The 26,043-nt window shown below is 37.8% G+C and overlaps 2 protein-coding genes across 2 annotated transcripts; one reads left to right on the top strand and one right to left on the bottom strand.

Annotated features, from left to right (window-relative positions):
* Nucleotides 1-2,669: 2,669 nt before the first annotated feature.
* Nucleotides 2,670-5,687, bottom strand: LOC110704100. Its single transcript, XM_021881878.1, has 2 exons — nucleotides 4,212-5,687; nucleotides 2,670-4,112 (listed from the first exon to the last, which is right to left on the bottom strand). The coding sequence occupies exons 1-2, from the start codon at nucleotides 5,685-5,687 to the stop codon at nucleotides 2,670-2,672; spliced, it is 2,919 nt and encodes a 972-aa protein (XP_021737570.1).
* Nucleotides 5,688-13,966: 8,279 nt separating this feature from the next.
* LOC110704099 lies at nucleotides 13,967-14,512 on the top strand. The gene has a single exon (XM_021881877.1). It carries the CDS (start codon nucleotides 13,967-13,969, stop codon nucleotides 14,510-14,512), a length of 546 nt encoding a protein of 181 aa, XP_021737569.1.
* The last annotated feature ends 11,531 nt before the right edge of the window (nucleotides 14,513-26,043 follow it).

The raw sequence follows: 26,043 nt of genomic DNA, 5'->3' as shown, positions 1-26,043 counted from the left end.
CCCTTGAATTAGATCTGGGCATAATAGTTCGAGTCAGAAATTGGAAAATGATCTTAGGTTCAAGATCAAGAGAAGAGTGAGTGAGCTGCTTTGAGGTAGGAGTATTAGGCAAAAGAAATTGAGTCCTAGCAGCAGTAATACAAGAAAGACGAGAAGGAAAGGACTTATCATACACAACAGGAGAAACCCCCAAAATTTCTGCCAGAATCTGATTAGTTAATCTAATTTTGATTCCTTTAACAATTGTCTCAATTGAAGGCCCCTCACTAGAATTAACAAGAGTCATATTAAGATAAAATAAACGAGTGAGACGAGGGTATGAAAAAATTAGGCAGAGAAGCAAGATGAACAAGAGGAGACTCACGAAATAGCTTGAAACATCGAAGCGATGAGGAATTGACAAGATCCATAGCAATTGGTTCACAAGAACAAATCTTGCGAGAGTGATACCCATCCTTCCATTTACCAAGGGTTGTGAAATTCTTGAACCATGAAGGAGGGAGAGAGGATGAAACTTCAAAAGTGTGTTCTTGAGAAGCCGAAGCTTGAGATTTCTCAGGAAATTTGACAGGAATGGCTTTCGATGGGGTTTCCTCTTCTCGAATTGGTGAATGAGAAGATGCCGATTGTGAAGGTTCAGAGTATGGAACTTGCTTTGGAGCTTTCTTTTGAGCTTTGGCTTGTTTCTTTTTCTGAGAAAGTTTAATGGCGACATGCTTTCTTTTGGGCGCCATGAAGAAAGGGAAAAAATAATGGAAGAGTGTAGAAGAGGAGAAGACAGAGGTAGCAGAGGAGAGAAAGAGTGAAATCTTTTTGGCAGATGAGAGAGAAGGAGTGAATGCAGGCAAGTATTTATAGGTACGGGATAGTAAAAGATTTTTCAAAACAGATTAAAAAGATAAAAAGGTGAAAAGGTGCGACTGCTTAAAAATCAAATAGATTAAATGAATGTACGAGTTTTGAAAACGTTTTCAAAAGAAATAATAAATAAGTACATTGAATGAGAATTCACGAGAATAATCACCAAGTATTGTTCCAGATTTATTTATTTATTTTTCGGCAGTTTTACTTCAAGGCCTTGAAATATAGTTCAGGGCTCTAAAGTAATTTTCACTTAACACAAAAACAAATACTTAAAGAAATTAAATAAATTAAGTAACGTACCTTGGCTCCCCCTACGAAGTTGCATCCTTATTTAGTATTCCCAACTCAAGCCGTATAAAATTAAATCTTTCTTCACTCAAAGGCTTGGTAAATATGTCAGCAATTTGAAAATTTGTAGGAATGAAAGAGATAGAAATGTCACCTTTCTCCACATGATCTCTTAAGAAATGATGTCGAACATCAATATGTTTGGTTCGAGAGTGCTGCACAGGATTCTTAGCAATTGATATAGCACTGGTATTATCACATTTTAAAGGTATTCCTGTATAATTAAGGCCCAAATCTTTAAGCTGTTGAGATATCCACAATATTTGTGAACAATAAGCACCGGCTGCAATGTATTCAGCTTCTGCAGTTGATAAAGCTACGAAATTTTGTTTCTTAGAGTGCCAACTTATGAGAGATGATCCAAGAAATTGGCAGCAACCTGAAGTACTTTTCCTGTCTACTTTATAACCTGCAAAATCAGCATCCGAATACCCAACATGCTCAAAGTTGCTATTTTTAGGATACCAAAGACCAAAGTCCTTAGTTCCATTTAGATACCTTAAAATACGTTTAACAGCACTTAAGTGTGATTCCTTAGGATCAGCTTGAAAACGTGCACACATACAAACACTAAACATAATATCAGGTCGACTTGCTGTTAAATAAAGAAGAGATCCAATTATACCTCGATATTGCTTTTGATTCACTGATTTACCATTCTCATCTTTGTCTAAAGATAGTGATGAACTCATAGGAGTTTTTGCTTCTTTGGATTGTAGCATATCATATTTCTTAAGGATCTCTCTAGTATATTTGCCTTGATTCACAAAGATGCCTCCTTTATCTTGTTTGATTTGCAATCCAAGAAAGAAATTGAGTTCACCCATTAAGCTCATTTCGAATTCCTTGCACATTATATCAGAAAATTCCTTGCAAAGGGAATCATTAGTAGCACCGAACAAAATGTCATCAACATAAATTTGCACAATCAGTAAGTCACTTGCTTTGATTTTAACAAACAGAGTTTTGTCAACTTGACCACGTTTAAAACCGTTTTCCAAAAGATATTTTGATAAACGTTCATACCAAGCCCTTGGGGCTTGTTTCAGACCGTATAAAGCTTTATCAAGTTTGTAAACATGGTCAGGAAAAGATTCATTTTCAAAACCAAGAGGTTGTTCTACATAAACTTCATCTTTTAGAAAACCATTTAAAAAGGCACATTTTACATCCATTTGAAATAGTTTGATACGCATAAAGAATGAAAAAGCAAGTAAAATTCTGATTGCTTCCATACGTGCAACTGGTGCAAAAGTTTCCTCATAATCAATACCTTCTTCTTGATTGTAGCCTTGAGCTACTAACCTTGCCTTATTTCGAGCAATTTTACCATTTTCATCCAACTTGTTTCTGAAAACCCATCTTGTTCCAATTATTGATTTTCCTTTGGGCCTTAAAGTCAAATTCCAGACTTTGTTTCTCTCGAACTCATTTAGCTCACTTTGCATAGCAATAATCTAATCCGGTTCATGTAAGGCTTCTTTGACATTTTTCGGTTCAACAAGGGAAACAAAGGCATGAAAGGCACAAAGAGACTTTAAGTTTGCTCTGGTTTGGATTCCAGATTTTGGGTCAGAAATGATTTTATCAAGAGGATGAGATGAGGCATGTTTGAATTTTCTGCGCATTAGTAAGGGGGTAGCAGGAGGTTCTTGGAGTACTGTTTCAAGACCATGAGATGAATTTTGGCTCGATTCAGGTTCAGGTTCAAGGTCTTGAGATAAGCTTTCAGGGCTTTGAGGAGGAGAAACAGAGGATTGATTTAATTCTTCTATGGTTTGAACGCGTTCTTGGATGTTCTGGGTAGGGCGCATTGCTGGAGCTTCTGCTGCTTCTTTATCACTTTCATCATCTGTTTCTGGTTCCTTGTATCTGTTCAGCCTTAGACCTGTAAAACTTTCACTCAAAGTATCCTTTTCGGATTCGTCAAAAATAACATGTATGCTTTCTTCAACAAGCTTAGTTCGCTTGTTAAAGACTCTATATGCTTTAGAAACAAAAGAGTATCCCAAGAAAATAGCTTCATCACTACGTGCATCAAATTTCCCAAGGTTATCTTTGCCATTATTATGAGCAAAGCAAGTACATCCAAATGGTTTTAGATAAGCTATATTGAGTTTCCTTCCTTTGAAAAGCTCATATGGAGTTTTCTTTAAAATAGGGCGAATTAAACAACGATTTGAAACATAGTTAGCTGTGTTAACAGCTTCTGCCCAAAAATATTTTGGTAAAGCATTTTCCAAAAGCATGGTCCTGGACAGATCCTCAAGGGTGCGGTTCTTGCGTTCCACAACCCCATTTTGTTGAGGTGTCCTTGGAGCTGAAAAGTTGTGAGAAATACCATATTTAGTACAAAACTTTTCAAAATTAATTTGATCAAATTCTCTACCATGGTCGCTTCTCACAGCTACCACATGTAGGTTTTTCTCAATTTGAACTTCTTTGCAAATTTTTGAAAACTCCAACAAAGCTTCTGATTTTTCTCTTAAAAATGAAACCCAAGTAAAACGAGAATAGTCATCAACAACCACAAGGATATACTGTTTTCCTTTTGGGGTTTTGACACGCATAGGACCACATAAATCAATATGTAAAAGTTCAAGGGGTTTAGAGGTACTTACAACCTTTTTGGTCTTAAAAGAACCTTTAACCTGTTTACCTCGAGCACATGGTTTGCACAACCCTTTTTCTTTGAAATTTAATTCAGGCAAGCCACGCACTAAACTCTCGTTGCCTCCAATTTTGCCAATGCCAACGATATTGCACTTCTTTTTGTCTCCAAGGGTTATTGTTCCACATAGATTAGTTTCAACCTTAGAGAATAAAGCAGAATTTCCACTCATGTGCCGAGAACATCCACTATCTAAAATCCATCTATAATCTTTCTTTTTCAAGCTCTCCTGCAAAATAACAAATTATCAAACCTTTCTAGACCAAACTGCAAATTTGGAATCATATTCGGGATAGACCATGTTTGGTGGTCTAGTTCCCTTAACTACCCAGATTTGCTTAATTTGGTCTCGAGTAAAATAAGGAAATGAATGTTTGATAATATGAGGATATTTCGTTTTGAAAGGACAGGTAAGCTTGGTATGACCTTTTTTGCAACAATAAAAATAGGTAGGACCATTAAAACTTCCTTTGGCTTTAACAAAAACAGTAGGTTTCTTTTTGTCAAGATATTTGTTAAAACCAAGTCCAGTTTTGTCTCTGGATCCTCGTGCTTTGTCCAAAATTTTGTTAAAATCATTTTCAGAATTTGAAAGTTTATTTAAAAGACTTTGCTGATTTGAACACTTTTCAAAAAGACTTTTCTTCTCGTTTTCAAGACTATAATTACAGTAATTTAGAGAAGTGAGTTTTTGTTTCAAAGTACTGTTCTCGGTTTTCAAGGCCTTGATCTGAGTTTCAGACACTTTGACCTTGTTTTCGAGAGCTGTATAAGCTTCTTTTAAAACAGAAACTTCTTTGATTAAATTCTCAGTAGTTTCAACTTGCGTACTGAGTTTTTCTTTCAAAATTTTTGACTCTTGAATCAAGCTTTCCTCATTGATAATCATATTATGCAAGAATTCAGAAAGAATATTTGAAGGACTAGACATGAGATTATTTACAATTACCTGAAGATGTTCCTCTTTAGAAGTGTCTTTTTTTGCCATTAGACATAGGTTGGCTTGATCATCATCGTCTGAATCACTTGAGTCAGAATCGCTCCAAGATGCCACCATAGCCTTTTTCTTGAATTCCTTTTTGTAGGGCTTAGACTTCTTTCTTTGAGGACAATCTCGTACAAGGTGATCTTCTTCACCACATTCATAGCATTTCAAGGTATTGAGTTTGTTGTATGTCTTTCCCTTAGGCTTTTCTTGGTGATTGCTGTATCGATCAGATTTTCCATGATTTCTTTCTTTTGAGAACTTCTTCTTCATTTTGAGGATTTTGGTAAGACTCCTTGAGAGAAGAGCAAAGGGGTCTTCATCATCATCTTCATCGGAATCTTCCTCTATCTCTTCTTCTTTCTTGGCTTTGAGAGCTAGCCCCTTTGTGGATGAGGCAGGCTCTCCATCTTCTTCATCAAAGGACATTTCATGGGTAATTAATTTTCCCAATAGATCATCAAGAGGAAGGGTTCTTAGATCTTGAGCTTCTTCCATTGCTGTAACTTTAGGACCCCACTTTGCTTTTGGAAGACATCGAAGGATCTTTCTCACTTTTTCTTCATTTGAGAAAAACCTGCCAAGAGAATCAAGATTGTTAATAATTTGAGTGAATCTAGTAAACATTTCTTTAATAGATTCATTTGAAAGCATTTTAAAAAGTTCATATTGTCGAAGGAAAATGCTGATTTTGGTCTCCTTGACTTGGCTTGTTCCTTCATATGTGACTACGAGCTTATCCCATATCTCCTTGGCACTTTTGCATGTAGACACACGGTTGAATTCATTAGCATCTAGTCCACAATACAGCAAGTTCATAGCACGATAATTCTTTCGACACTTTCAAGATCCGTTTGGTTGAACTCATCATCATTCTTAGGAACGGCTACTCCACTTTCAGTGGTCTTCATAGGAACTTTAGGACCCTTCTTGATAATCTCCCAGAGTTCAATGTCTTGATCAATCACGAACATTTGCATCAATGACCTCCAATGAGCAAAGTTGTTGCCACAAAAGAGAGGAGGGCGATTTGCGGATCGACCTTGAGCGAAGCCTCCATCACCAATGGAATTCATCTTCACAGATTGTTAGATCTTTACGTGAATACCTGCTCTGATACCAAATGAAAGGATCACAATGGTAATGGAATAAACATATTAATACTCTAGAAGGGGGGGGGGGGTTGAATAGAGTATGGGCGTTTTTCGCAAAACAGAAAATGTCAAGGCCTTGAGATCAGTTACAGGGCGGAATAAACCGATCTCTGTTTTACAAATCAAGACTTTGAAAACTATTTAATGTAAAACAGTTAGTAAGCAGAAGGTTATAAACGTTTGTTTTGGATTTTGTTAAAACTATTTAAAACAAAGAACGAAAGCAAGAATAAGGCAAAAATAAAAACAGAAATAAACACAAGGAATTGTTACGAAGTTCAGCACAAAGGCCTACGTCTCCGCCTAGGGTTGTCCAACCCGTAGGATTTTAACCAACTTTTATTTCTTCCCTTAGAGTTCTAAAGCAACCTAGAAGATCTTACTATCTTCTCTCCGTAGTACTTCCCACTACACCTTAAACACTCAAATCCTAGAAATAAAAGCTAACACACTCAAACAACTTCGAGTATTATAATTTTACTACGAAGTGTATCACTCAAGTATTACAAAGTTTAGCACAAGTGAACACTCGTATTTTTCCCTCACTTTTAAGTAATGAAAAGTAGTAAACAATGATAGAATTAAAGCTCTTAGAATAGCACAAGACTTCTTGAAAAACTTGGATAATGAAACCGGCTGATCTTCATGCTATTTATAAGGCTTTGAAGCTGACTTTAAAACGTTGCCAGCAGTCTCTGGGTCTTCAACAAACTCCAGAAATTTCGAAGCTTTCAAATTCAAACTTCAAAGCTGCTTTTAAATTCAACGTTTATCTTCCAGCTAGAAATCTGTTACAGCATACTTAGCTTCCTAAAAACCTGGTCAGCAAGCACAAGTAACAGCAATATTTATCTTAAACAGAAATCTTATCATATTCAGAAAAATTCAACCACCAAATAAGATAAATAATAAGCTAGATAAATAAATACATTTGACAGAAAATATTATCTTAGAAACATAAAGATAAAATCAGTTACTTAAAGAATAATAAAAACATAAACATGCTTATAGCAGAATATACAAATAGGTTAGCATACTTAGCAGGATATATTCGAATATAATTTGACAGAATCATAAAATAAGCTAAGATAAATAAACTAAACATATTAGCATATTAAATAAACATTGACTATTCATTTTGACTTCCATCATCCAATATAAAACTAAGTAGGAATATAAACGAAACAACAAGGGAAACAACAAGGTGGAGTCATCAAACTTCGACACCTTAAGTACATAGTAAGATTGAAAGATAGAAAAAAAAAATTCTTCCTATTTTATCAAAATATTTTTGAAAACTACAAAGTCATCCCCATAAACAATTTAAATTATAACATGTCATATTATATCATCTTATCACTAATTAACAAGGAAAATTTGCTTTCATTAATCTAAACTTTGCCTTGTTCTTCCAAATTAATCCCTACTTTGGATTATTTCTCATCACTCCCAACTTTAGGGGGTATTAATTTTTATTGCACCCAAATGACTTGCAACCGGTCAATCAGGTAAACATTTGAGAATTAGTTTTTTTTGCACACGTGTCAACATGTAATTGGTTGAAAAAAATAGAAAAAAAAATAAAATTAAAACATAATAAAAAAAACACCCAACAACCCTCCCTTCCACCACCGCCACCTCCCCTTAGCTTCTCTCAGCCCCAACCTCGACGCCTAAACCCCAGGCCCACCTTGACGCCAGAACCCCTGGCCCATCTCGACGCCAGAACCCTTGGCCCACCTCGACATCGGAACCCCTGGCCCACCTCGACGCCGGAACCACCCCCAGAAACTCCCAAAAACGACCACCAGAAACACACCCCCCATTTTACCATGAAAACGGCCATAGAAATGGCAGAAAACGTGACAGGGTAATTTAAAGTCGTATCCCCAAATCAAAAGTAATTCCTAAATCCTCTAACTAATGTAGATAGGGAAGTAGGGTCGAATCCACAGAGAAACAGATCTTTCTATTCCTAATTAACTAATATAATCTAGATTACGAGGTAACCAATATTTATATTTGAATAATAAACTAAACTACGGAGATCAAGAATAAGGAGAAAAATAATATATAAAAGGATATAGGGCATAGGTTCACCAATAAATAATATTCCAGGGTAGAATATAATAATCATTCATCAATGCATATATTAATCAGATTATAAAGGGCTTTCGCTACGTATTATAATCACGCAATTAATTTACCGGTATTAAATCTCATCTTTCGAATCTAGCTCGACCTAACCATTTAAAAATTAACCTGCCTATTGAAACTAGACCTAAACATCAATTCTCATCTGTCGAATGTCGAATCAATATTGTCAAACTCATGAATAAAAGATCAGGCCTAATCTAGTCACAGAGCATTAAATCAATCAATAGGAAATTAATCTAGCATTGACAATTGACAACAATAAATTACCCCTTCACATTATTTATGGATCCCCATAAACCCTAGAAAGAAAAATACTCGCACATAATAAAAACTAAACTAATCAAAGCAATAAAGCAAGACATGCATGATTAAAGGAATAAAATAAACAACTAGGATTAAGAGAAGAGAAATCGTTACCAAAATAAATCTGGAATTAAGAGTAGATTAAGAACAAAGGTTTAAGAGAAAGAAAATCTAAGAAAACAATTAATAGAGTAAACAAAGAGTAGAGAGAGAGAGAGAGAGATAGATCCTAAAATCGTATTACGGAGGAGTATTTATACTCCGTACAAATCCCAACTAAAACAAACTAAAACGACAAAATTAACTCCTAATATTTACACGCGCCAGATCGGGCGAGGCACCGCCCGATCAGGCGCGCCTTTTTGCTCTTTAGGTTGAATCTCGCGCCCGGCCAGGCGCGTTACCGGGCGCCGACCTTCGCTTCTCCCGCCCGGCCGGGCGCGCCTCCGGGCGCCAGCCTCTTTGGCCGGGCGGCTCTCTTGGGCCACTATTTGGACTACGATTGGCTCCAATTCTTCGGGCCAATCTGGGTTTTCTCTTCCGGTCTTTAGTACTCGATCCAAATGTCCCGATATCACCTATACCGAGCCCTTAATCACCGGTTCGATGGCTCTAACCGGGCCTGGGCTATAAAATCTGGTCGTGTTTCTCCAGTGCTCGTGATTGCTCCAAAATATCTCGGGAAAATACTTCAAAAGTGTAAATGCCTACAAAAGTCAACCAAATCTATGAAAACACTAGAAAACACCAATTAGTAATAAAAATGGCTCTAAAGATCCAAAATCACTACTAATTATGACCAAGAGACGGGGGTAAAATACTATATAAAATAGACACATCAAAACGGCCGAATTTTGGGCTGAATGGTTGGTGTTAACCCTAACTCGACCGTTTTCGGCCAATTTTGTGGCCTCCTTGCTCGGGATTTGGGGAACTATGGTGGGGGAAGGGAAGGGGTGGAGGAGGGGTTTTGGGGGGTGGGGGTGTGGTGTTTTCCGGGTTGGGCATGGGTGGTTTGTAGGTTTTTGTTTTTTTCTAGCCAATTATAGTCTGATACGTGTCTTAGTAATCTGCTACATCTGGTTAGATGACCTGTTGGGTGCAGTAGAAATTAATACCCCCTAAAGTTGGGAGTGATAAATAATAATCGAAAGTATGGATTAATTTGGACGGACGAGACAAAGTTTAGATTAATGGGAGAAATTTTTCCAACTAATAAACCTGGTCACGCAGTCAGGCCACGAGACAACGACACTTGGCATTTCAACTTTTTGCCAAGTGTCGCTTCACGTAGGCGACAAATAAATATTATTATGATACGGGAATTTTGAATAGATTTTAAGATAAAAATGTTGTATATAGTTTTATTACTTATATACTTCTAATATTTTTCACATACATAAAAATTGATTATAAATTTCAGGAACGGATATTGTATTTTTTGGATTAAAACGGATTCGATTAAACCGATACCGCTATCGTGTGTTTGATTTGAGGGCATGATAACAATTACCATTACCTTGAGGTAATGGTTACTCCTCATTTGTTACCTCTCAAGAACGTTTACTTGGGGTAACAAATTAAATACTCTTATTACCCCTCAGTTAACCAATACCCTTTCTATAGTTTAAACCAAACAAATGAAAAGGTACGTAATAGCTAAATGATTCCTTTCCCTCTCTTATTTGTTTCCTTTTCACTCCGTCTCCATTTTTCGAATCAAACATCCACTGTATAAATATCCTATAACTTGGTTCTAATTCAATCATAAAAACTAGTTTTAAAAATTTATATAAAAATAGGAAAAATTGTAAGGAACTGCGTTGATAAGTGTTTTATTTGTCCACTTATCATGGCTTTCTAAACACAATTTTGTACTCTTTCCCCTACTTTAATCCCTTTTTCTAACTCCTCTTGTGCTAATTTGCATCTTTTGGCTTCCCCGTTTCTCTTTATGTGTGTGCTCGTGCTTGTAGGTATAATGAAAAATGGGTTAAATAGCATAAGCATGAAGAAATACTCTTTGGAAGCAAAGGAAAGTAGGAGCGTGCGTGCACCTAAGAAGGAGCGGGCGCTCCTACCTTAACTGCCACATTCTGCCTCCCCCTGCACATATAGGAGCGGGCGTGCAAAGAGCCCAGGAGCGGGCGCTCCACACAGAGGAGCGGGCGCTCCTACTTACTGGAGCGGGCGCTCCTCCTGTTCTGAAGCCCAATTTTGACGGATTTTACGATGTAATTTTTTGGGCATATAAATAGGACGTTTGACTTCAGATTTTGGAGGGTCTTTCCCTCTTTAGTTTTCCTTAGGCCCTTAGTTTCTCTCAACCCTCATTAATTAGCTTAGAACTTCTCAACTCAATCATTGTAGTAGATTAATTGAAGATTGTACTCTTGAATTCAACAATTTCTCAACTTTGAAGCATTTTAAGTAATCTCTTTCCTCTATCTCTTACTCTTGAATTTCAAATTTTATTTACTTTGAATTATTAATTCCTCTCTTAATCTTGCTTAATTGTTGTTGCATGTCCAATATACCTTATTCCTACTACTCCTCTCAACTTGTTAATTTAATGCTTGAATTGGAACTTGTTATTTTGATGTCCTTCACCATGTTTAGTGAGTAGTTAATTAGCTAGGGGTTGGGTGAAGACCCAACCAAGCCATGGGTTGATTGATGTATGTGCTTGCATGTTCATTTTGGGTTGATGATTGATTGTTAAAGAATTGGTTAATTGCATGTGTAATTGGATGGCCACTTATTGCTCATGTATTCACTTCTATGCTTACATTGAGAGATGGAGTCTAGTTGTGAGCCTTCTCTTATATGATTATGCTAAATTCCTCTCGATTATGATTCCTTGTTTGAATGATGTAGTAGTATTAGTTGCAACAATTAGGTGAGAAATCTCAATTGCTTGTGCCTTATTGCTTTCTTGGACCGATCGAAAGACAAACCCGAGTTATTAGTAGTCTACTTCTCATCGTTAAAACTTGGTTGGCCTATCTTGTTAGTTGAGTTTGGTTTAGGAATGCTTAGTGTTGTGGCTTCGAAAGAAGGCAATGTTGAGTGCCCTCTCTATCACCCAATTTGTGTTCATGCTTTCCAATTGTTTTGATCCATTGGTTTGGTTGGAGTCGATCACTATTTCCCCCTAGTGTTTGTCTCCATAGTAGTTACCTAATCAAAACCCCCAATTTGTGACCGAACTAGATTGCAACCGTTTCATACTCTCGATGTACTTACCCATTCCCTGTGGATACGATCCTCTACTTACCCTAGACTTGTCTTAGGTTGGTTTAGGTAGAATTATTGTTTGGCTTGAGGGTGATTGTCCAACGACCGATTATTTCCTCTGCCAAAATGGCACCATTGCCGGGGACTGGCGTTAAGCATTGAGTTACTTATGAGATATGTGAGACTAGTTCATTTGTAAAGCTTTATTTTTCTTTATTTTCTTTGACTAACCTACTAATCTCCCATCTAGTCTTCTTTTTTTATGCCCAAACGCAGCAATAGGACACTTCCTCTTGTGCCGTTGAATCTTGAGCTTGAAAAAGTGGTAAGGGCAAATCGAAGAGAAAAGAGGGCGATATCTAGTGGTGCTACATCAAGTGAGCTACGAGTGGTAGTGGATTCCGATCACTCTAGTTCTAGTGAGTCTAGTGGAGACACCATTCCATTAGAATCACCAAGGACAAATTCTCCAACTTCTCCACCTATCCGCCAATTTGACATGGCCCAACCGAATAAAGCTTTGAGAGAGTTTGGTGTCCCTCCACCATACCAAGAAGCGAGTGGGATTGTTACTCCCACCACCGAGGCAAACAATTTTGAGATAAGGCCCGCCCTTATCACCTTGATCGAGGGCCATCAATTTTCCGGGGCCAAGCATGAGGATCCCATTGCACATCTTAAGCAATTTACGCGGTATTGCAGCACCGTGAAGGCTAATGGGGTGACTCCGGAGTACATCCATCTAAGTATGTTTAAATTTTCTCTCACGGGGAGTGCAAGTGATTGGCTTGATAGGTTAACTCCGAACTCATTGACAACTTGGAATGAGGTAACTTCGGCATTTCTTGGGAGGTTCATACCTCTTGGAAGAACGGCGGAGTTGAGATCCAAAATATCAAATTTCCAACAAGAACCTGATGAGTCTCTCTATGATGCTTGGGAGAGATACAAGAGCTACCAAAAACAATGCCCACATCATGGCATGGAAGATTGGCTCCTATTACATGGGTTCTATAGGGGTCTCTTGAGGGAGGATCGCATACTATTGGATGAAGCATCGGGTGTTCCTCTCATGAACAAGCCACCATTGGAAGCACTCAAAATCATCGAAGAGGTGGTGCAAAATTACACCGATTGGAGTCATGATGAAAGGAACTCCACAAAAAAAGGAGGAAGGTATGAGGTTAGTGCTATTAATATGCTTAGCTCAAAATTAGATGCCTTGTCCTCTAAATTTGATCAAATGTAATCTTCTCCCCCTCCCATTTCCCTTCTCCAAAACTCACATGCATCTAACTCTTCAAATGATAATGTGTCTATGCAATTGGTGTCTTGTGAAGTATGTGGTGGTGAAGACCATATGTCTTCGGAGTGTCCCTTGTTGAATGAGCAATGTTCCCCTTCTATGGAACAAGTTAATAATGTGAATGCTAATCCTAGGTTTGACCCCTACTCCAACACCTATAATGAGGGATGGAAACATCACCCCAATTTTGGTTGGAGAAGTGGTCAAACCCAAGGGCAAGCTAGAGGTCAAGGTCAAGCTAGTAGTGGTGGTAACTATGTGTCTAATAATCAACGGAATTATAGAAATGATAATAGGTACCAACAAAAAGGTCAATACTCTTCAACTCACAACCCACCTGGTTTCAATGGAGGTGTAAGACCAAATCTAGCTCCTATTCCTAAACCACCACTTCAAATTCAAGCCCCTCCTCCTCCTAAGTCTAATTTAGAAAGAATGATGGAACAATTCATCAACACCCAAACTAAAAAGACAAATGACTTAGAGGAAAGCCTAAAGCAAATGCAAACCCATAATAAAATGTTGGAAAATCAAATGGCCCAAATAGCTAGTGCCCTTAAAGGCAAGTCTAGTACCTCATTTCCTAGTCAAGGTCTAGATCCTAGAGAGAAAGCCAATGCCATTGTGACTAGAAATGGGAAAAGCTTGGGGGAGTACAAGGGAAGGGAATGCAACATGACTTAGAAGGTGAGAAGTCAAAAGAAAGAGTGATTGAAATGAGTGATTCCCATGGAGAGTTGAGAGTAGAAGAAGAAGATGAGAAAAACAAAAAGAAAGAAGTTGAAAAAGAAAAAAAAAAGAGTGAAATCCCACAACATGTGGCAAAGCTTCCTTTTCCGGGAAGGTTTGTCGGGTCTAGACTTGATGAACAATTTGCTAAGTTTTTGGAAGTCTTGAGGAAGCTTTATGTGAACATTCCATTTACCGATGCTATAAAACAAATGCCAACTTATGCTAAATTTCTTAAAGACATTTTGAGTAATAAAAGAGAAGTTGACTTTGTGGAAACCATTAATATGCCGGAAAATTGTAGTGCAATTATTCAAAATAAGTTGCCCACTAAGCTTAAAGATCCCAGTAGTTTTTCTATTCCATGTGCTATTGGTGAAATGGTAATTGATCGTGCTTTATGTGATCTTGGTGCTAGCATAAGCTTGATTCCCCTTTCTATGTGCAAAAGACTTGGCCTAGGAGAGTTAAAGCCCACCAACATTTCCCTTCAATTAGCCGATCGTTCGGTTAAGATGCCTTTGGGAAAATTAGAGGATGTCCCCCTTAGGGTGGGCAAACTTTACATTCCGGTGGATTTTATTGTGCTTAATATGGATGAGGACTTGAATGTCCCCATAATTCTAGGTAGGCCTTTCTTAGCCACGGCGGGGGCCATTATTGATGTGAAACGTGGTAAATTGTCTTTGCTTGTTGGAAAAGAGAAAGTGGAATTCAAATTGAACCAAGTTATGAAATGTCCTTCCAACATGGAATGATTGTATGAGTATTGATATTGTTGAGAATGTTATTAATGAATCCATACAATTGCATTTGCGTAACTCTAATTATTCTCTTGAGTATGAACTTGAAAGCAAAGATAGGTCTTGCAATGAAGACATGGAGATGGAGCCAATTGAGGAGATTCTTGACTCCACCCCCATGGACAAGGAAGAAGCAAACCTAGTAATTGGAAAAGAAGAAGTGAAGAAACAACTCATGAACGACAATGGTAAGGAAGGCCCAAGTGTAGAGCTAAAACCTCTACCATCCAACTTGAGATATGATTTTCTTGGTCCATCTTCTACTTTTCCGGTTATTGTTAATGCTTCGTTGGATGAGGATCAAACCTCAAAATTATTGAATATATTAAGGATGCATCGCAAAGCTTTGGGATATAAAATGGATGATTTGAAAGGTATAAGCCCAACGCTTTGCATGCATCGAATTTCATTGGAGGATGATGCTAAACCATCAATTGAAAGACAAAGAAAGCTTAATCCTCCAATGCTTGAAGTGGTCAATAAGGAAGTTCTTAAACTACTTGCCGCCAGTATCATTTATCCTATTTCTAATAGTAGGTGGGTGGCACCGGTGCAAGTAGTCCCTAAAAAGGGGGGATGACGGTTATAAAAAATGAAAAAGTGAACTCATCCCTACTAGAACTATTACCGGTTGGAGGATGTGTATAGACTATCGTAGGCTAAACACATCCACCAAGAAAGACCACTTCCCATTGCCTTTTATTGATCAAATGTTGGAAAGGCTAGCGGCTCACAAGTATTTTTGTTATCTTGATGGTTATTCCGGGTTCTTTCAAATCCCAATTCACCCGGATGACCAAGAGAAAACAACATTCACTTGTCCATATGGCACCTATGCTTACCGTAGGATGCCATTTGGCTTATGCAATCCCCCGCTACCTTTCAAAGATGTATGATGGAAATTTTTGCGGATATGATTGAGAAAGAAATGGAAGTTTTTATGGATGACTTCTCGGTTGGGGGAAGTTCTTTTGATGATTGTTTAATTAATCTCACGCGATGTTTGAAAAAGTGTGAAGAGGTCAACCTTGTCCTCAATTGGGAGAAATGTCATTTTATGGTTCAAGAAGGCATTGTTCTTGTCCATAAGATCTCTCATGAGGGGATTGAGGTTGATAGGGCTAAGGTGGATGTAATAGAGAAGCTCCCACCCCCTACTAATGTGAAAGGGGTGAGATCTTTCTTGGGACATGCCGGTTTCTATCGGCGTTTCATCAAGGACTTCTCTAAAATAGCCAACCTATTACTACACTTCTTCAAAAGGAGTGTGATTTTGTATTTGATAATGCTTGTCTAGATGCATTTTGTAGGTTGAAGAATGCATTGATCTCGGCACCAATAGTGCAAGCTCCGGATTGGAGCCTCCCCTTTGAATTAATGTGTGATGCAAGTGACACGGCGGTTGGTGCCGTGTTGGGGCAAAAGAAAGAAAAAAGGGTGCACGTGATCCACTATGCAAGCAAGACATTGAATGATGCACAAAAGAACTACACCACGACCGAAAAAGAGCTTCTTGCGGTAATCTACGCTTTTGACAAGTTCCGTTGTCTACACCGACCATTCAGCAATCAAATATCTCATGTCCAAGAAGCATTCAAAGCCTAGGTTGATGAGATGGGTACTTGCTTTGCAAGATTTTGATATAGAAGTGAAAGACAAAAAGGGGACGGAAAATTCGGTAGCGGATCATTTGTCAAGGTTGGAATTCCGAGATGAAGATGTTGATCAACTTCCAATCAATGATGAGCTCAAAGATGATGTTTTGTATGCTATCCAAGCAAAGTCATTGCCTTGGTATGCCGATATAGTGAACTACTTGTCTTGTGAGGCGATTCCACCGGAGTTCACCCCTCAACAAAGAAGAAAGTTGAAGCATGAGTCAAAAAGGTACATATGGGATGATCCTATTTTGTACAAGATAGGGGTAGATGATCTTTTGAGAAGATGTGTTCCCGACGATGAAATTCAAAGTGTGCTTCATATGTGCCACTCATCACAATGTGGTGGTCGTATGGGAGCAAACAAAACGACGGAAAAAGTGTTGCAATGTTTGTTATTTTGGCCTACTCTCTTCAAGGATGCATGGGTCTTTGTGAAGACTTGTGACAAATGCCAAAGAATCGGGAACATATCAAAAAGAAATGAGATGCCTCAAAATCCGATCTTGGAATTGGAGGTGTTTGATGTTTGGGGGATCGACTTCATGGGTCCCTTTCCTTCATCTTACGGTAATCTCTACATTTTAGTAGCGGTGGACTATGTGTCCAAATGGGTGGAAGCTCTTGCATCACCAAAGAATGACTCCAAGGTGGTGATGAAGATGTTTAAAAAGATCATATTCCCAAGATTTGGCGTTCCACGGGCTGTGATAAGTGATGGAGGGTCTCATTTTGCTCATCGAACATTCAAGGCTTTATTGGCTAAGTACGGAGTTCACCATAATGTGGGTTTGTCCTATCATCCTCAGACAAGTGGCCAAACGGAGGTTTCAAATAGAGAAATCAAGCTCATTCTTGAGAAGACCGTGGATAGAAGTAAGAAGGATTGGGCGGCAAAGCTTGATGATGCCTTATGGGAATACTGTACGGCTTTTAAGACTCCCATTGGGACCACTTCTTACAAGTTGGTCTATGGGAAGTCTTGCCATTTGCCCGTAGAATTGGAGCACAAGGCTCAATGGGCAATCAAAACCTTGAATTTTGACCTCAAAAGTGCCGGAGATAAGAGAACTCTAAACTTGCATGAATTAGAGGAATTGAGAATGAATGCATACGATAACGCACGCTCTTACAAGGCAAAGTCTAAGCAGTTTCATGACAAATACATCATCAAGAGGGACTTCAAGGAAGGTGATAAGGTTCTTCTCTACAACTCAAGGTTAAAGCTTTTTTCCCGGAAAGCTTAAATCAAGGTGGAGTGGCCCTTTTCAAGTGGTAAAGGTATTTCCCTATGGCTCAATTGAAGTTTGGAGTGAGAGCACTGGAGCATTCAAAGTGAATGGTCAACGCCTCAAGATTTATTATGAGGGTGACAAGAAAGGTGTGGTTCACTCCATCAAGGTGAAAGAATTCAATGGCTCCGGTTAATGTGATCGGAAGGTCGTCAAGCTAGTGACGTTAAAGAAGCGCTCCCGGGAGGCAACCCGAGTATTTTTGCTTTTACTCAAAAAAAAAGAAAAAAAAAGGAGAGATGAAAGAGCTTAAACTAACACTTAACATTTTGAATGTTTGTTTAGTGTTTTGTTTTTGTTTTAGGTAATTTGCAAAAGGATAGCAGAAAAAGGTAGATTTGAAAATTCAAGATAGGAGCGAGCGCTCCTACTCAAATGCACGCCCGCTCCTACTACCAGCAACACAAAGCAGAATCTCCCAGCAACCTTAGGAGCGGGCGCTCCTAACACCCTGCACGCCCGCTCCTACTTGCAGCAATCAAGGCAGAACCTTCCAGCAAGCTTAGGAGCGGGAGCTACTTAAGGAGTGCACGCCCGCTCCTTTGTACTCAGAAGAGGCATAACTGATGAGTGACATTTATGTTACCCTTAGGGGTAGTGTATTGGTCTCTTTTCTCCTGTTTTTCTTAGGTTTTCTACCTCTTTTCTCCTCTTATGGCTTCCTTTTCTTTTATGGATGAAAAGTATGCTTATTTGCGCTTGTTTTGATAATCTTTATGCATAATTTTATCATCCCCATGCTCTCGTGATCTTTGCTATCTTTTGCAGGTTCCATGACGGTCCTAAGCACGGTAGGAGGCCCCTTGGCCAAGTATGGAGGCATGGACAAAGACAAGAGGAGCAAAAGGGAAGAAGAGGAAGCAAGAAGAGGAAGTTCAAGAGGAGGTGTGGCCGAACCTCTAAGAGGTTCGGTCGAACCAAGGTGTGGTCAAACTTTTGAAAAGTTCGACCGAACCTCCAAGGCAGTTTCAACCAAGTTTTCAGCATGTTTACAGGAGGGGTCGAACCAGGAAAGTTCGACCAAACAAGGATCAGGGAGGTTCGACCGAACCTACCCTGAGTTCGGCCGAACCTACCCTGAGTCCGACCGAACCTACCCAGAGTTCGGTCGGACCTTTTTCAGTTTCAGCTGACTTTTTGCGGAGCTTCCTAAGCAATTTTGTAAGGGGTATAAATAGTTTTTTTTGCTCATTAAAGAAAAAAAGATTTTTTCAGTTTAGAATAGATTTTAAGTTAGTTTTAGGTTTTAGAGAGAGAAACTCTCAAAATTTTAGAGAGAGAAAGTGAGGAGCACAATGGTTTTCATGGATTTTGGATAATCAAATGAGGAATTTGAAGATCTCCACCTTATATCAATGAGCATTTCTTACTTTCTCTTCTCTTATTGCTTTATTTAGTTGCTTTCATTATGCTTGAGTAGTTTCCCTTCTACTAGGTGTTGAGTGAGGCTTTGTAATGATTATTTGAGTTATTTGAGATAAATTTGATGATAATTGTGTGATTAAATTGATTGAATTGATGTTGGCATGTTGTTTGTTTTAGATTGGATTGATCTCCAATGATAGCACACGTAATTGCATATTGGTTTTAGTTTGACAAGGGATTGTGAATTAGAATTGAAATATTTGATTGCATTTTGGGTAATTTTCTTCTATGCACCTAGTCAATGAGGGATCTAGGCTAGGAATTTGAGAGATTACTTTTGAGTGTAGTTAATTCTCATTATAATTCTTTCTTTGCATGATTGATTATCAAATGGATTCTCATTAGCTTATTAATTGTTCTAAGTGGATCTTTTCCCCTAGTAGACTTTATCATACCTTGTTCTTTATATGTATTTTAGTGTAGTTGTAGTGTCCTTTATCCGTAAATCGACTTCGGCATAGCTTAGGCATTAGATTAAGAACAATCTAGCATTACCGTTCCTTGTGGTTCGACTCCGAACTTACCACTAGACTTGTTTAGGGGTTAGTTTAGGATTATAATAAATTTTGTTTGGCCGTGAGGAGGTTAGTCAACGACATAATTTCCCCGCGTCAAAATGGCGCCGTTGCCGGGGAACGGTGTCAATGCTTGATTGTTTTTGATTGCTTGAGTCTAGGTCTTTGTGTATACTTTTCTTTTTATTTTATTTTTTTTAATTTTTGCTTGTTTTTGTAAAAAAAATGGCAAGTAACTCGTTTCCTCAATATGACAATGAGCCTTTTTGTGAATATTTCAATAGACTTGTGGGATATTTGGATTTTGATTGTTGTAGTCTTTGGGAGGCTTGTGAGATTTGTTATTTTGGTTTGAATGAGCAAACTAGGGATGAAGTTGAATGCATGCATAATGGTGAATTTAGAGCATTATCAATTGATGATGCTTGGGATTTTTATGTTTGGTTTGCTTGGGATGTCTATAATAAGGGTAATCATGATTCTATTATTGATATGCAATGTGTTGATACTTCTAATATTAGCATGAATTCCCATGATTTGTTACATGATCCATTAAGTGAACCTAAAACACATGATTTCAACTTTATTTCCTCTTTTGTTCATGATGATGAGGTACATGCTCAAGTTGATGCTAATGGTGTGTTTCAATATTCTTCATTATTTACCATGCCTTCTTGTGATGTGCTTCGTTCCCTTAATGATGAATCTCATGTGTTTGATTGTGCCCCCACTCCCCGATGTGATGTATATGCTCATGATCTTAATGTTGATTTTTCCAATCTTGGTTGTACTTCTACTTCTCTTGTTGAGCCTCAACCTTCAACACCTTTTGAATCCCTTATTGCTACTTTTGAATCTCAAATTAGGTGCATTGAGCTTGATAATGAGCTTGGGCCTAGTAAGGAAATGATTCTTAATTCTATGAGAGGTCAATTAGAGATAATGAAAAAGAATGAGGAGCGTCTTGAGGAGGGAAGGAGAAGAAAAGAAGAGTTAGAAAGCCAATTGTCACCCTTGATGCTTGTTTGTGAAAAATCCCAATTTAATGTGTGTGTTGAGGATGATGATGATGATTTTGAGCAACCAAGAGAGTGTGAGGATCCCATTGGTGAGCATATGAGTGATGGTGAAGGAGTTGAGAATGAAGAGAGTGTTGATTTTGAAAATCCTAACCCTTTTTCCCATCTTGATGAGTCTCAAGTGCATGATTGTGATCCTTTTATCCATGAGTATTTGGATTCATTTAAGGTTATGTCTAATGTGTTTATTGAGTGTCAAATGAAAACCCATAGCCTTTTGAGTGAGTTCATTAAGAATGCTTCATGGGAGAGAGACCATTTTGAAATGAATTTGCATCCATTCATGCATGGCTTTGAGATTTTAAGCTTTAAGGAAGTTGAGGGAGTTGTTGTTCATGATTGTAGTGAAGGGGATTATGTAGTTCCTCTTGGAAGTTGGATGTTTGAGGGAGATCATGATCATGAGTGTTCTTCTTTTGAGGATTCTATGATTGATTTTCATGCTCAAATTGGTGATTTGAGGAATGGTGGTGAAGAAGAGACCATTTGTAAGACCATTGCTCCTATCCCCTTCTCTCATGTCCCTTTTTCAAGGAATTTCAACCATATCCCCTACATTCCTATATCCCTTCCTTCCTTTGTTAATGAGCCTATTGGGGACCCCCTTGCCTATGAAGATTTTTATGTCCGTCATTCGTCTTCAATTGAGAAAAAGGGTGATTTTGCCACCCAAAAAGATTTTTGTGAAGAGAGTTTGCCTTTCTATTCTTCTTCTTATTTTCTTGAATTTTCTTTTGATTCTTCTTCTTCTTTTTCTTGGCATCTCTCTCCTCATTTGCGTGCACTATCCTTGTTGCACGTTATCTTCCCGTCATTTTCCTACCTTCTTTCTTATGAAATGTGTAGTAGTGCATTTGATAAGCTCTTACGATCCTTGCAATATTATTTACTAGAGCGGTCAAGCCTTTCTCGGGAAGTAACCCGTGTTTATTGCTTTCATTTTTTTTTATATTTTTAGAATAGTTTTTGGCCTCATGGAAATGTTTGTGTGCTTGGTGCTAGGTACATAACTTAATATACTCTTATGCATTGGTTTGGATCAAGAATCAAGGAAGTTTGACTCCACTTTTGCTAGCACATGGAAAACAAGATTCAATTTTAGAGGTAGTCGGCTTCAAGAAGGTTTAATTGGGTCATTTGCGGGTACTATACCCACCTAATATCCGGTAATATCCTTCCTTGCTCTTCCTCTAATGATTTGTGACTTGTTGGACATATGTTGGTTGGTTGGATGACTTTCTTTCTTTTCTCCTCCCATGGATTCTTTGGTTTAAAGTTTGAGCATGTTGCCTCATTCAAGCTTGGGGGGGGGGGGGGTATTCTATCATGTTTGGTGGAATTTTGATTCATATATGCCATGCACATTTGTATATGCATTTCCATTTTCTTTATTTTGAAAATTCCAAAAAGATTTTGTTTCTATCAAGGCAAATTTGCAATGTGTTTTGTTTTGTTCTTACTTTTGACATAATACGCTTGGACTTGTATTCTTGAATGTCCTTATTCCTAAATTATAAAGGTATGCACGGTTTGAGAATGTGTTAGGTTGACTCTAGGATATGATATGATAAGGTAGTTGTTAAGAACTTTGAGACCATGAAGCCCTAGTTCACTTGCTTGTGGTAAGATGGAGTTGCTCTCTATGGTGGATATGAAATCAAGAGTTAGTTATTGCTATCCCTAGTGAGGTAAATTGTTCAAGCCTTCATCATACTTTGTTGAGCGGCATATTTGGATCCTTGGCTATTGCATTCTCGTATCTAGAACTTGACTTTTAGCTCCCAAGATCGCGACCGTGCCACTTTAGGGGATGACAAAGGAATTTCTCTTTTTATAGGATAGATTTTCTATTTTTGAGTTTAGTTTATATTTGCCCCTCTTGCTAGCCCTTTTGAGCCATATACCTTCTTTTCTCTAGCCACAATACAAGCCTTGAAGCCTTGGTTTCACTTTCTACCTTTAGTTTTGTGAAGCAATTTAGTTTTCGAGCTTGTTTTATTGTTTATGGTGCAAGTTTAGAATTATGAGTTTATTTGCAAGGCAAGTATGTGTTGTATATAAGTTTGTGCATAAAAGCAAATGCATTTTGAGAAAAAGTCGTCCAAAGTTAAAGAGGCAAGGACTTTTAAATGAAAAAAAAAATGTCGAAAAAAAAGGTAAAAGAAGAATGAAAAGCACAAAATGATTTTGTTATAGTTGTTTTTTTTTCCCTATTTTTGTTAGTTTGTTTTAAATAAGCTTGGGGGAAATTTATTTTATGAGAATAGTTGGTACTTTTGTTTTGGATTCGTTTGGATCTTGTGGAAAAAGTTCCACCCGAGCTTCACATGTAGGTTTACCACCAATTTCAAAAGTTTTCCACACCTTTACTCTCCTAGCATGTGTATTACAACCTTGAAAGTCCTTTTGATCCTAGAGGGTTAAGTCATTTAGTGGTGGCAGGAAATAGGAATCAAGCCTATAGAGCGAGTTTGCATAGCCAAGATGTTGGGTAACCTTCTCATGTTTTGAATTACTTACTTATTTTCCGGTTCCTTCGTGGAATCATGAGAAGCTAACTTGAAAGTGGATTTGGAACTTGTAGAGAGGTTGTGGTTTGATTAGTTGGAACAAAAGGTGGAATATGTTTCCGTTAGTTCTCTATGCTTAGCATATGTTATGTTTCAATCAACCTTGGACATCTTAGAACGTGCATACCTTTATTATTTTAGAAAGATTGACATTCATTAGTGTTTGTTCCATCATAAAAGTCCACTCTAGAACGCTTGTAAATTTTCTCTTACTTCGATTTATTTTATTTTATTTATTTATTGCCTTGCCTTGATTTTTGTCAAGAGTTATGGGTTAAACTCTTAGGACACCCTTACGAGAGCTTACTCGTCCTCTAGAGCGATCTATAGGGTTTAAAGTGCTTGATGCATGCGCTAAATGCATTCGTGATTCCTACGAAAGTGAGTTAGTGTATATTCTTTCTCTTCTAGTTTTATTTTATTTTATTGTTTTTAAAAAAAAAAAAATATACATCGTTTTCCGTTGTGTTTGTTTTGTTTTGCTCGAGGATGAGCAAAAGTTAAGCTTGGGGGTGTTTGATGAGTGACATTTATGTTACCCTTAGGGGTAGTGTATTGGTCTCTTTTCTCCTGTTTTTCTTAGGTTTTCTACCTCTTTTCTCCTCTTATGGCTTCCTTTTCTTTTATGGATAAAAAGTATGCTTATTTGCGCTTGTTTTGATAATCTTTATGCATAATTTTATCATCCCCATGCTCTCGTGATCTTTGCTATCTTTTGCAGGTTCCATGACGGTCCTAAGCACGGTAGGAGGCCCCTTGGCCAAGTATGGAGGCATGGACAAAGACAAGAGGAGCAAAAGGGAAGAAGAGGAAGAAAGAAGAGGAAGTTCAAGAGGAGGTGTGGCCGAACCTCTAAGAGGTTCGGTCGAACCAAGGTGTGGTCAAACTTTTGAAAAGTTCGACCGAACCTCCAAGGCAGTTTCAACCAAGTTTTCAGCATGTTTACAGGAGGGGTCGAACCAGGAAAGTTCGACCAAACAAGGATCAGGGAGGTTCGACCGAACCTACCCTGAGTCCGACCGAACCTACCCAGAGTTCGGTCGGACCTTTTTCAGTTTCAGCTGACTTTTTGCGGAGCTTCCTAAGCAATTTTGTAAGGGGTATAAATAGTTTTTTTGCTCATTTAAGAAAAAAAGATTTTTTCAGTTTAGAATAGATTTTAAGTTAGTTTTAGGTTTTAGAGAGAGAAACTCTCAAAATTTTAGAGAGAGAAAGTGAGGAGCACAATGGTTTTCATGGATTTTGGATAATCAAATGAGGAATTTGAAGATCTCCACCTTATATCAATGAGCATTTCTTACTTTCTCTTCTCTTATTGCTTTATTTAGTTGCTTTCATTATGCTTGAGTAGTTTCCCTTCTACTAGGTGTTGAGTGAGGCTTTGTAATGATTATTTGAGTTATTTGAGATAAATTTGATGATAATTGTGTGATTAAATTGATTGAATTGATGTTGGCATGTTGTTTGTTTTAGATTGGATTGATCTCCCATGATAGCACACTTAATTGCATATTGGTTTTAGTTTGACAAGGGATTGTGAATTAGAATTGATATATTTGATTGCATTTTGGGTAATTTTCTTCTATGCACCTAGTCAATGAGGGATCTAGGCTAGGAATTTGAGAGATTACTTTTGAGTGTAGTTAATTCTCATTATAATTCTTTCTTTGCATGATTGATTATCAAATGGATTCTCATTAGCTTATTAATTGTTCTAAGTGGATCTTTTCCCCTAGTAGACTTTATCATACCTTGTTCTTTATATGTGTTTTAGTGTAGTTGTAGTGTCCTTTATCCGTAAATCGACTTCGGCATAGCTTAGGCATTAGATTAAGAACAATCTAGCATTACCGTTCCTTGTGGTTCGACTCCGAACTTACCACTAGACTTGTTTAGGGGTTAGTTTAGGATTATAATAAATTTTGTTTGGCCGTGAGGAGGTTAGTCAACGACATAATTTCCCCGCGTCAATAACCTACAACAATTGTTTGGAGCGGGCGCTCCAAGAGTACTGCACGCCCGCTCCTAAGTTCCTAAGTTCAACTATCGTCAAAAAAAAAAAATTTGAAAACTGGCAGAATCCAAGTGAAGAAGTAGGAGCGGGCGCTCCTCATACCCTGCACGCCCGCTCCTACTGTCGAAATAGAGGCAGTACGAACCTCTAACAGAAGGAGCGGGCGCTCCTCAAACCCTGCACGCCCGTTCCTAAGCCCAGCCGTGAAAATAGAGGGGGTTTCCCCCTTTTATATATATATATATATATATATATATATATATATATATATATATATATATATATATATATATATATATATATATTTTACCCTCTTTCATCTCCCACCTCTCATTTACCATATTCATCTTCTCTCTCCTCTTTACCCACCTCTTCCTCACTCTAAAAACCCCATCTTCTCTACCTTCTCTCATCAAAATCATCATCAATCCTTCACTTTCTTCACTAAAAATTCACAAATTCTCACTCCCCTAATTCCTCCATTGAAGAACAAGAGTAAAAGGTTTGAGATTGAAGAAGAAGGAGCAAAATTTGAGTGGTTTTGGAGGGTTTTAGAGTATTTTCATACTCTATTTGGTATAATCCATTACTCTACTCAACTTCTTTCTTTAAAATTTCTTAATTCTTGCTAATTTCATTGAGTTTGTGTGACTAGCTGCATGATTAGGTGAATTCAAGCAAGTATTTTTGTCTTTGGAGGATTGTTAGAAAATTTTTGTGAATGATTTTTAGAATAGTTGAATTTATAATTGGAAATTTCTTAGACTTTAGGAATTTGTGATTTTGATTTTTGTGAAAGTGTGAAGTGCATTGTTCTTGAAAAATTGTGTGTTGGATATATTTTGGTTGTATTGTGAAACAGGTACTCTTGGATTTTAAGGGGGGTTTGAAGTTAAGGGTGGTGTGGAGTTGTTTGTTGTTGAGTGATATTCT

The sequence above is a fragment of the Chenopodium quinoa genome, unplaced genomic scaffold (assembly GCF_001683475.1).
Source record: "Chenopodium quinoa cultivar QQ74 unplaced genomic scaffold, ASM168347v1, whole genome shotgun sequence".
In the NCBI taxonomy this organism is placed as follows: domain Eukaryota; kingdom Viridiplantae; phylum Streptophyta; class Magnoliopsida; order Caryophyllales; family Amaranthaceae; genus Chenopodium; species Chenopodium quinoa.
This window is presented reverse-complemented; position numbering and strand designations above follow the sequence as displayed.

What these genes read in the sequence shown, in the direction of transcription:
- LOC110704100 (XM_021881878.1), bottom strand. Translation starts at nt 5,687, where the DNA reads ATGAACTTGCTGTATTGTGGACTAGATGCTAATGAATTCAACCGTGTG. An exon ending in ACCAAATTAAGCAAATCTGG is followed by an intron (nt 4,113 to 4,211) that starts GTAGTTAAGGGA and finishes GTTATTTTGCAG; the next exon opens with GAGAGCTTGAAAAAGAAAGA.
- LOC110704099 (XM_021881877.1), top strand. Translation starts at nt 13,967, where the DNA reads ATGCCAACTTATGCTAAATTTCTTAAAGACATTTTGAGTAATAAAAGA.